We start from the raw sequence: 12,007 nt of genomic DNA, 5'->3' as shown, positions 1-12,007 counted from the left end.
TAAATTATATGGCTCAGATTGACAAACAACCCGTTACATACAAATAAGTGTAAATATTGTAAAAATTGTAAGTGTAAATTCCATGTGTAAATTCCATGTGCAAATTATGTATGTCTACTGATCAAAAACCAAGCTAATAAACTGACATGTCTCCATAGTTATTTTGTAATTGTTTTAATACATATAATATGATGAGGTTTGACAGAGGTATATAACAGAGCCCTTTCAATAAAAGTATAGCTTAATAAAAGAGTGCGAGTATAATAGAAACTTAGCCAGTGGGAGATCTAGAGCCGCTCACTATTGGATATATTTACATTTTTAAATACCTTACAGGTAATTTGATTGGTAAAACTTTATTCTAAACCGATAGTTTTGTTATGAAGGTATTCTGAGCTTAAAATTGAGCAGCTTTAATTTTTTTGACAAACACTAGATTCGCTACTGAACGTAGCCTAGCGACGAATTCAACTTGGAGCTTAAGAAATGTATTACAGCGGTGAACGCTTGAACTGAAGCTGGTTAGCGCCGATGAATTCAGACATTTGAGTTAAAATTAATTCACGGGAAGGTGTTTTGGTTTACTTACCTGTATGCTAGATATAAAAGGCGGGAAATACTGTACAGATGACGACATCATGTAATCCAACGCATCCTGGATATCCCTAAGTGTACCTTCTTCCTGCGTATCGGTCAATGTTTCGTCAATCTGCGCAAGAATTCCTCCAACTATCGAGGAGAATAACAACTTTGCGATGTTGCTGTCACACTAAAAATAAACGAGTTTAGGTCTTGCATTAAAGAGATGAATATGGGATATTTCTAAGCATTTCAAGCTAATTTTTTTCACTAAAACATTCATCACGCAAGAGGCATCACACGTACTATAAAATTAGGTAGAGTATATATCTACCTCAAAATAAATCAAAATAATAAAATAGAGACTTTGCCGTGGTGACTAATCTGAAAATAGTTCTAAAGATAGCAAATATATAAGTTAATCCCGGCCTCTGCCGACAAAAGGATTATGTTTTTAATTTATCCCTGTTTTGAGCATCATCTCCCCTTTTGGAGATGACGTACACCCTTTCTTGGCATTATAAATATCGGTAGATTGTAAATTTTCATTTAGCAGACGTTGACACCTGAGGAGTAGTCTGCCACAATGCATCGTGTCGTTTAATTTCATAACATTTATTTTAGAACTATTGGGTAAGTGCTCTTTACTTAAAACAGTTCTTTTAAGAACTATCAACTTATTATATTACTTTTACCATTCACTATGGTATTTGCGATCTTTACAACTATTTTTAAATCAAATATACAAAATTCCGCTTACTAAAAATACTTTATTGACATGTTTACAAGGCCGGTGGGATATTGTTTCTATTGAAAAAAAGCGAGGGGTCTTAACTACCGCATCTGATGCCTCAGGCAATACGCGAAGTTTACAAAAGCTGTTGAAAATGTATTTGATTGGATGACGTTTTACCTGAGCAAGGGCCTGGAGAGGAGTTATTATATCCGAATGCTTGATTTGAACATCAGGAAGATCGCCCTTTCTGTACTTGCGATACATCAACACGCGACTTTCACGTGCTTTTTTCTGTTGCTCCATCGATTCCTAGATGACGAAAGAATCATAAGGATGGACAAAATCATCGATAATCTGAGCCACGCCATGTCTGAAGGCTAAAGAGCCAAGGATCTATACATCAAACTGGAGTTACCTTTCGTATTTTTTGTAGCTCGAGCTCTCTTTTAGCGAAGTATACATCGCGTCCTTGTTTGTCTTTTAAAAATCGCCTCTTTAGACTCAAAATGTTCTCAGATTGCAAGGAATCTGTTGAATTCAATACAACACAACGTATAATAAGAACAAAACGGACATAGACCTTCAGAGACAAATAAAAATGAAAAGTCTTTCACACTACAAAAAGCTTACATCTCAAAGGGACATTACATGTGTAGTAACAAGGTCTTAACTGCCTAATGCACACAAAGAACGCTGGCTACATATAGAAAACCAGACGTTGAATCTTCAACAAAGATTGACTTACTCTCGTTTGAAGAAGTTGACTGTTTTTCAGCAGTGTTCAATCGCAACGATTTATAAACTCGATTTCGACGACTTGATTTGAACAATAAATTTGAAGATTGGCTTTCATTATAAAACACAGTCGAATGAGATTGTGATGGTAACTAAATAAGTATATAAACCATATCAAATATATATGTAGTGAAACTTGTTACAAAAACATTAATAAGCGCTTGTAGCCAATATGTCTGATGTATTGCTTTTATTAAAATACTCTTCGGCAATCCTAAAAGTCTACACTACAATGACAAAGCACTTAATTTACTGGATGCCTGCTTAGCCAAAATTCTCTATTCGTCTTGAAAGGCGGCAAAACTGACGATATTTTACGACTATAAACTGCTTCTTCTTCATTGAAAACATGAACAGAGTTGATAGTCTAGATTTGGTCTTATTTTAGGTTAAAATTTTTGCTTTTTCCACCTTTTTTAGATGGAGTCCTTACCTCACCTTGAAACAGTAGTTAGATATCTAGGGGATTGGGTTCTAAATCATTGCTAAAAGAGCTTAAATTCACCAACTTACAGCGTTAGTGGGACTCAGCCAATCATATGACTGTAGAGAAGCTCCAGTCGCGCCATCACTCTGTGTCATACTGAACTGCGGATTTTGTGTAGCTCGAAGTTGTTTCCCGTCTACGACGTCCATAGAAATCGAGCCAAAAGATCCTTGTGAGGAGGATGGCATTTGAGTAGCGCTAAATAAAGTTGTCATTGTCGAGTTTCTTTGCTGCCAAGAAAAGTCGATGTGATAATCCTGAAAAAAATACAAAACCATCAACACAAGAGGAGATAGTGAGATTGTCGTGTGCAAATTCAAACATGCTTTTTGTTTACATATTGTTTTTAATAAGCAAACGATTGATATTTCCCCCCATCAAAACTGGCTATGACGGGGGAGAGGACAACGTTTCTAGCTTGTTCAAGCTTTTCAAGCCCTCCCCCCCGCCCACCTTACAATCCAAGTGTTTAAATAAAAACCACACACGAAATAACGTGCAACAGCAAATAACGTACAACAGTAAATAACGTGCAACAGTAAATAACGTACAACAGTAAATAACGTGCAACAGTAAATAACGTGCAACAGTAAATAACGCAACAGTAAATAACGTGCAACAGTAAATAACGTACAACAGTAAATAACGTGCAACAGTAAATAACGCAAACAATAAATAACGAAGGAATAATGGAATGTAAATAGTGGAATGGAATGGAATGGAATGGAATGGAATGGAATGGAATGGAATGGAATGGAATGGAATGGAATGGAATGGAATGGAATGGAATAAATGGAAGAAGGAATGGAATGGAATGGAATGGAATGAATGGAATGGAATGGAATGGAATGGAATGAATGGAATGGAATGGAATGGAATGGAATGGAATGAAGGAATGGAATGGAATGGAATGGAATGGAATGGAATGGAATGGAATGGAATGGAATGGAATGGAATGGAATGGAATGGAAGGAATGGAATGGAATGGAATGGAATGGAATGAAAGAAAGAATGGAATGGAATGGAATGGAATGAAATGGAATGGAATAAATAATGGAATGGAATGGAATGGAATGGAATGGAATGGAATGGAATGGAAGAATGGAATAAATGGAATGGAATGGAATGGAATGGAATGGAATGAATCAGAGAATAGAATGAAGGAATAATGGAATGGAATGGAATGAAGGAATGGAATGGAATAGGGAATGGAAATGGAATGGAATGAAGAAAGGAATGGAATGGAATGGAAGGAATGGAATGGAATGGAATGGAATGGAAGGAAATGGAATGGAATGGAATGGAATGGAATGGAATGGAATGGAATGGAATGGAATGGAATGGAATGGAATGGTAAATAGAATACAAAGAATAGTAATGAATGGAATAGGAAGAATGGAATGGGGAATGGAATGGAATGAAGAATGGAAGAATGGAATGGAAGGAATGGAATGAATGGAATGGAATGGAAGGAATGGAATGGAATGGAATAATGGAATGGAACAGGAATGGAACAACCATTTTAAGATAAACAAATTTAACATATCGAAGAAGATGGTAACTTGCATTTGAAAGCCTTCTAGTGAAAAATGATTAGACCTGACTTGAGCAGGGTTGCTTAAGATTTGTCGAGCTCAAATATAAAATAAATTCAAAACCATCAGTATATCAATATATAAAATCAACTCGTACTTCTATTACGCCTACGTGAACTGGTAAAAAAATATTCATTTGAACAACAATACACTGTACTTCCTCTATTCAGTCCCCTTGAATGGAGGTTACTTTTTTCCATCTTTCACAAGGCGGTATATGAGAAATGAGAGGGGAGGGGGGTTGTGAGCAGAGGAAACACGGTTTAAGTCAAAATCAACTGGTACTCCTATCCTAATTCAATGAAAGAGATTTCTTACATGTGATTCCGTGTTGGGAGAGTACATTGCGCGTAAAGCTTGAACGAGTCTTTGCAAAGTGGATTTAGGAAGCCTTGTTTCATCACTCCAGAAATTTCGAATTTTTAACCTACAATCATAAACATAAAAAATGAAAACCATTCAACAAAATATGTACAACAAAGTGCCAGCATTTGTGTCACGTCAAGTTTGACAAGAACGTCAATTTCAAAAAAACAATTCAACCCATATATACATAACAGACGAATTATGAATCTACGGGAAAGATCCTCAAATGTAGCTATACTTCACATACAATCCACAAATATACCTCGAAGAACCCAGATATACATAACAGACGAATTATGAATCTACGTGAAAGATCCTCAAATGTAGCTATACTTGACCTACAATCCACAAATATACCTTGAAGAACCCAGATATACATAACGGAAGTAACAGAAATATACATAAAGATTCTTTTGAAATGTAACTCTGACTATCCTCCAATTTACCTTCGATATACCTCTATTGTACCTCTAATTTGTCAATAATACCTCTAATGTACCTGCAATTCTAATGCAAGTTACGTCATAGCCGCCATGTTGGATGATTTTAACAAAGGATTTTCCTTCTTTACAATGCAAATTTCATCCAACATGGCGAGCATTCATTATTCTCTTACATCAAGGAGCATGCTTGCACAGCACCTAATCCTCAATAAGACCTCCAATTTACATTCAATGCAGTAAAATATGAAATGTACCAGAAAGGGACAAAAAGTTATCCCTAAGTCACAGAATAAAAATCATACAGAAAGACCACTCAAGTGTGCGCAGCGTCCTCACGGCCGCCATCATTCCAGCAAGACACTTAAGGTTTTTCACTTGTTTCCAACAACTGCAATTACATGACGTCATTTCTTCACAATTAAATCGACAATATTTCAATATAAGAAATGACGTCGTGTCATTTCAGCGGTTGGTAAAAAGTGAAAAACCCTAAATATCTTGCTGGAATAATGGCTGCCGATATGCGCGGCACAACATGCGCGAGGACAAAAACATCAAAGGCTCCAGCACGAGTGACCCTTCTGTATACACCATATTCTGTGTCTAAGAGTCAAATTCTGCAGACGGATGTAAACTGACTTTACATATAATACCTTAAATCTTTATTGTCATCAGCAAGACCCAAGAGTAAAAAATCTTTAGCAGTGGCAAGAACATCCTCGGAACCTTCTTCATTTCTAAATGCCTCTTCAAACCTCAAGGATGAAGAGAATCTTTTGTAAAGTATAATTATAACACAACAATGAACATGTCATATAAAAATATATTCCAGAAGGTCAAATAGGCTATCAAACTGCATAATTTTTCATCAAATTCGTATGTATTTGCTCCGATTCAATCCAAACAATTTGGAAGACAAGCAAAACCTTCTTCAAGGCAATTCATTATGGGAAAAAGGGCAGAAACTTTATCGACAAAAGACATTCCCCAAGGACGTCAACAACCCGTTTCTTTTTACTTTGTGTAATTAAAAGAAAAGTACGCTGCTATTACTTTGTTCATTAAAGGCAGCAAAATAAATACAACGTGATGATGTCATGTCTACCTGTAGGCGTCGTAGATCCATATAAGGATGTCATACATAACATCCCGGCATGCAACACTGCTGTGTGAGGAGAAACTAGTCACAGATGACATCAGCGATTGAATATCGGTAACACTGAGAGCATGCAACATTCCATGGACAATTTTCAAACAAGTCATTTGTGTTCCTTCATCTCTGCGATAAAAAAAATCTTATCAACCACGAACAGAACGCATTTGTTCCTATAAAATCGTCTTCCCTTATTTGATAATCGAATTAAAAAAGACCTTAAAACATACTTAATAAAATCTAGCATTGTCAATGACTTTAAAATGTCTGGATCGTGCAGTAATACAGGAAACAAAACATAGAATTACCTGTGATTCATTGTGGTTATAAATCCTTTAGTTTTCAGTTCGAGAAAGATGTTGGGAATGGCTTTGATTCGCGAAAGGATGATTTCCAAACAACGGGTTTGAAATTCTCCATGGACATTTGGCAATACAAAAAGGATGCTATTGATGAAACTGAAAAACAGAACGCATCGTCAAGACTTGAATCCAGTTAAGTGTCTTCATCACGAGAGATCTGATGTTAAAACATGAGTTTTTATATACTCCAGTCTAATGTCTTCATCAGGAGTAATCTGATATTGAAACTTGAGTCCTTATACACTCAAGTCTAGTGTCTTCATCAGGAGTGATCTGATGTTGAAACTTGAGTTCTTATATACTCCAGTCTAGTGTCTTCATCAGGAGTGATTTAATATACTGAAACTTGAGTTCTTATACACTCCAGTCTAGTGTTCATCAGGAGTGATCTGATGTTGAAACTTGAGTTTTTATATACTCCAGTCAAGTGTCTTTATCACGAGATATCTGATGTTGAAACATGAGTTCTTACAAACTCCGGTCTTGTGTCTTCATCTGGAGTGATCTGATGTCGAAACTTGGGTCCTTACGTATATATTCCAGTATAGCGTCTCGATCAGACGTTACCTTATGTTAAAACCGGAGTGTATATAGACTCAAATTCAGTGCCTTAAAAATGACTAAAGTGGCCCAAGAACTTTTTTAAACAGCTTAGCCCATTGTCGGCAATCTTTGATATTTTACCTGTCGACAGCAGAAGGAAAATGGATTTGTAGCTGATGCACACAAATAATAAACTTATCCGACTCTTTTGTCAGTTTTGTAAGTTTATTACACAGTATTTCCATTAATGCTTTAAAGGATTCCTAGAAAAGACAAGTAAAAATTCCTTAAAGAGACATATATCCTGTAACAGAACAAAAGTAATAAACACCTTTTCGCCGTTTTCAGAAAGATATTTCAACGCCATCCCAATGACCTCTGCTGCAGCAGCATAAACATCTTTATATTTAAAGGCGAAATTCTTCACTAAGTCTTCATAAAAACTAAGTACACAACAATGATACGGAACTGAGCAATCGTGTAATTGACAGTCAAGTAACAAGCATGTTCATTAAATTCGTCTATGCAGGTAGTTTAGAGTTAAAAATGAAAGAAAAAAGATGATGTGATGGAGAAAGAGAGCAAAAGCGCGCTGTGGCAACCACGAATATGGAAGAAACCAAAGGGAGAGGAAGATGTAAGTGTTTTAGTATTCACTAACCCTAATTAAAATAGATTTCTAAAGTAATGAATACTAATGCTGTGGACTAGATACGTGGCTGGCTACGAAACTTGTACTTCGTTGAACTTAAAAGTAAGAAGTGCTTGTGGGAGATGGAAATTCGTGGAGCAACAATTACTGCGTACAAATACATTCATGTGTACATGATGGAAGGCTTTGAAAAATGTGTCAGTCAACAATAATATGTCCTTTCTCTTTTTCTCTTCGAGAATCCTTTCTCATTTTCTTGACGGAAAAAATATTTTAAATTCTTACCTTTTTTCATCAATTCCACAATCACGTCTAAAAGGAGCTAACCCGTTGGCCAAAACAATTCCCATTAATTGGATTCCAACTGAGTTATCTTTTGTCTGGGGGTCGGATTTTGAGAACTTTTCGTGTATCAACCTGGACGATGACATCAAATGAAATTAGTGATGGCGGATTGAGAGCAAATTACATTTTAGAGTAAACGTGATTTAAGGAGAAAAATTGAAGACAACTAAATGAACTAAGTCTTTTGTATATGGATAAAGTAAGCAATGTATGTACACAAGAAAATGTGAACAATGAGGGGTATGAAGGGGCATGAAGGGTATGACCATTGAGTTTTATAATAAAAGTATGTTGATATTTAAAAACAAAAATAGAAAAACATCAGTCGGATTTTATCGCTCAGGCTTCAATTTCAAATGCTATTCAATTTTTGATGAACAAACAAAACAAATATCTCACCTGTGAAAGCGACATGTTATTTTTTGATAATCAACAATTGAATGATTGAAGTGTTTGCATTTTAAATAAAATGCCAAAAAAAGATATCGTGTTTGTTTTTGAAAAATGCTGTATAATTAGCTATAGACATCAGGGGGAGGTCGAGAATATAATTTTTCTGCAAAGCGATCATTTCAGCGGAAATAGGTCCATTGGCCGCCCTTTTTTTGGCGTCAGGTCCCAGTCCACTTAGCCGCTCCAGTTAATGAAGTAGGACATTGAGGAATACGGTTCTCAAAACTCAAATCATTACAAATCACTTTAGTCTAATGTAATTGTTACCTGCAAGGAACTTCGATTCTTTCTTTCCATACTTCAAAAAATGTTTTAACAATTTCCAAGTTATGTTTAAATATGCTACGTGTTGGATGATTGCATCGCTCGATCAGATACTCCAGAAGGCGATTCGTTACATGTTTGCCAGAAAAAGTATTCTAATAACATAGGATTGAAAATGGTTTTAAGATACGAAATGGAATCGAATTCAACATTGTGACTTTACGTTCATAAAAAATAGGCATTCGATGAGTGCGCAATGATTTTCCTTTTTTATGATTGAAAATTACAAAATACCAGCATAATTAATATAATGTTTCAAAAATGGGGGGAGAACGTAAAATGTAGGGTAACAAAACACAATAAAGTAAATGGTTTGAACCCGGGAGTATCGTTATATGTTTGTAAATGTAGATTGTCCTGGTTGGTAGAGTCCTGAGAAGGACTGTTTTTGTTGTTGTTGACTGACGTTTCGACAATCTTAGCGGTAGTCATCTTCAGAGTCAAATGATGACTACCTTTAACTCAGAAGATGACTACCGCTAAGGTTGTCGAAACGTCAGTCAACAACAACAAAAACAGTCCTTCTGAGGACTAACCAACCTGGACGATCTACATCCACAAACATGTAAAGCACAATACTATATCAAGTTCTTGCCAACACATATTGTTAACATAACACTCTGACACTACTTGCTTACTATATTCACCACTGTTTTGTTATTACATTTCCTATATTATGTATCAGATAAACATATGTTGAAACATCAGGCTATATTTTATTCTTCGTAGTTAAATCTTTAACCGAAACAGTAAAATTGTGCCCGAGATCATACTCAATAATGTACCTCAGGAATGGCGACGTTCGACCAAGACAACATCGTAATGACGATATCAACGACAAAATAATTTAGTTGTGGCGTCGTAAAGTCAGGACACAAAATAAGTTCGATCAATGGACTCAACCAGAACTTCGCATAAGGTTGGAACACCTTAAAAACAAAAATAATTTCCAGCTAAGCAAGGGCTGCAGTCCATTATATTGTATGAAAAACGTATAATTAGATTTTTTTTGCAGTATCGCCAGATTTGTAGGGCCAGCTCCCTAATTGCTCTTGATATTGGAGGTGGGAGATTAGAGGTGGGAGATTAGAGGTGGGAGATTAGAGGGGGAGGGAGGGGGAGGGAGGAGGGAGGGAGGGGGGAGGAGATCACCCTTCGGGCAAAGTTTAGGCTAACTAGTTTATGTACCTCTGGTGTGTTGACAATGAGTTTAGCGATGAATAATCTAATATTCAGCTGACTTGAGTCATTGGACAGTTTTCGATTTAGATGAGACATCCATGGAGGCATTTCTTTAGGTTCTTCACCCTGTATGATTGTCAACTCACAGATTAAGCACATTCAATTTTCACGTGATTTAAAAGTCGTAGTTCACGTGATCACTGTTGGAATAATAACAGTCTAAATTCAAGGTTTTGAACACGGTGTACGCGACATTACAAGCTACCATGTGCTAAATTCACACCATCATTAGACAAAATTTTATTCACCGTTTTCTCCCTTTCAACTCGATACCAATAGCAAAAGAGCAACATATGTCAAAAGAGCAACATATTCAAACGAAGGCAAGACAAAACATGCAAAAGTAGTATGTACTTAAAATTCATAGTTTTTGTTCCTTTGTAAAGTATTTGGCAGGAAAACCTTCGAAACAAACCGTTCATAAAATACCGAATAGCCAAATAATTTCTTTACGACAAGTTCGTTTTGTGTTTTGTAACAGTAATCACAGTTTTACTAGTCTGATGATTTGAATAATCGCTTTCGTTATTGCCATAAAATCTTCACAGAGTTTTTAAATCGACAAATATCGACCCGCTCGATCTGGTATAGTGTAAACAAGGCGTAAGTATAAATACCTTCGTTGGAGTTGGTGATATTTTGCTTTGAACCAAATGTTTCATGAGAGCAACTAATGAAGCCATACACTCATGACTATTCAATTCGTCCATTTCCAAAAATTCAGAAGATTGTTCAGTTTTCTGTAAAGAACGAGATCAAAACAAGATAGATTTTAACAATAATACAATGCCAAAGTTTACATGTTGAAAAAAAAGGGGGGATCCAACACGATACACAAGGTATTCAACGTACAAAGTAGTTCACATTCATGATCCCAAAAATCCCAATCTACCATGCGCAATTTAGACGATTCTTGATTTCCAAAAAATAAAACCTTTGAATGTTTCTTACCGTTAACTTGTCTTGTTCGTGATTAACGTCTGTATGTTCCTGTTTTTGTATGGCAACGGACATTTCTTGTGAAATAGCCTAAGTCGGGATAACGAAAACAACATATAACAAAGTCAGGAAGGAATATTACAATGAAAGATGTATAAAAACTACAATAAAATCGAAGTATAGAATGCAAGAAGATGTATTTGATATAAGTAAATGAAGAAGTTCTTTTTGACCGTCTGGGTATACTTTACGGTACATTTCACATAAGCAGCTATATATCATCATATCCATACGACTAAATCATAAAGATTCATTCTATAATTTTTATCATCGATTTATTACCTGAATTGGCGTCGAAAAGTCGAACTGTGCAACTTCCTCACTTAAACTACTATCAGTCAAATATTGAGAAGCAAGGTATCTTGGCGATGCTGAAAAAATAGCAGAGAAATTTTAAGTTATTCTAAGATGGAGATTTTGTCAACTGAAAATAAGTTTAACTCAGGTCAAACTATAATTGAGTTGAGCTCGTGGTAAAACTAAGTCACAGTATAGGAATATACAATAGGGCAACTTCGCTGTGCAACTGGTTGCTGTATATTTGATAAGATTACTGGCTGCCGTAAGCCATTTTATCATTCCTATTGATAAAAAAAAGCAATTGACTGGCTGCCACTATGGTAATCACATGCGCAATAAGATATGGGTGGCACGAAAAAATTCAATGGAGTGGCCCTACTGTACGTTCTCTATACTGTGATTAAGTTCACGTAGAGTTAAGCTCAGGACTGACTTAACCTTAGGGTAAAGTGAGGAATGGATTTAGGGAAGAGGGTACAAGCGTTGGCTAAATGAGGTGGAGGAGAAGTGCCAATTCCCTTAGAAAATACTAATGTACCATACAATTAAGCAAAAGCAATTGTGATTAAGTGTCTAATGATACCATTTAAAAAATCTCCCAATCATAATAAAAAGCAACAAGCTGCTACCAAA

At 35.9% G+C, this 12,007-nt stretch overlaps 1 protein-coding gene across 1 annotated transcript in view; it reads right to left on the bottom strand.

The window, feature by feature from the left end:
* Positions 1-12,007, bottom strand: part of LOC124447933 (DNA-dependent protein kinase catalytic subunit-like) — a 62,729-nt gene that overhangs the window by 18,757 nt on the left and 31,965 nt on the right. The window contains 18 exon segments of the mRNA XM_046998929.1: positions 590-769; positions 1,493-1,624; positions 1,731-1,843; positions 2,061-2,202; positions 2,624-2,854; positions 4,511-4,619; positions 5,655-5,756; positions 6,107-6,280; positions 6,463-6,612; positions 7,201-7,322; positions 7,391-7,502; positions 7,997-8,128; positions 8,777-8,928; positions 9,619-9,762; positions 10,022-10,141; positions 10,693-10,815; positions 11,027-11,104; positions 11,357-11,445. Of these exon segments, the coding sequence (XP_046854885.1) occupies positions 590-769; positions 1,493-1,624; positions 1,731-1,843; positions 2,061-2,202; positions 2,624-2,854; positions 4,511-4,619; positions 5,655-5,756; positions 6,107-6,280; positions 6,463-6,612; positions 7,201-7,322; positions 7,391-7,502; positions 7,997-8,128; positions 8,777-8,928; positions 9,619-9,762; positions 10,022-10,141; positions 10,693-10,815; positions 11,027-11,104; positions 11,357-11,445 (2,405 nt within the window).

This window comes from Xenia sp. Carnegie-2017, unplaced genomic scaffold, assembly GCF_021976095.1.
Source record: "Xenia sp. Carnegie-2017 unplaced genomic scaffold, XeniaSp_v1 HiC_scaffold_23, whole genome shotgun sequence".
Taxonomy (NCBI): Eukaryota; Metazoa; Cnidaria; class Anthozoa; order Malacalcyonacea; family Xeniidae; genus Xenia; species Xenia sp. Carnegie-2017.
This window is presented reverse-complemented; position numbering and strand designations above follow the sequence as displayed.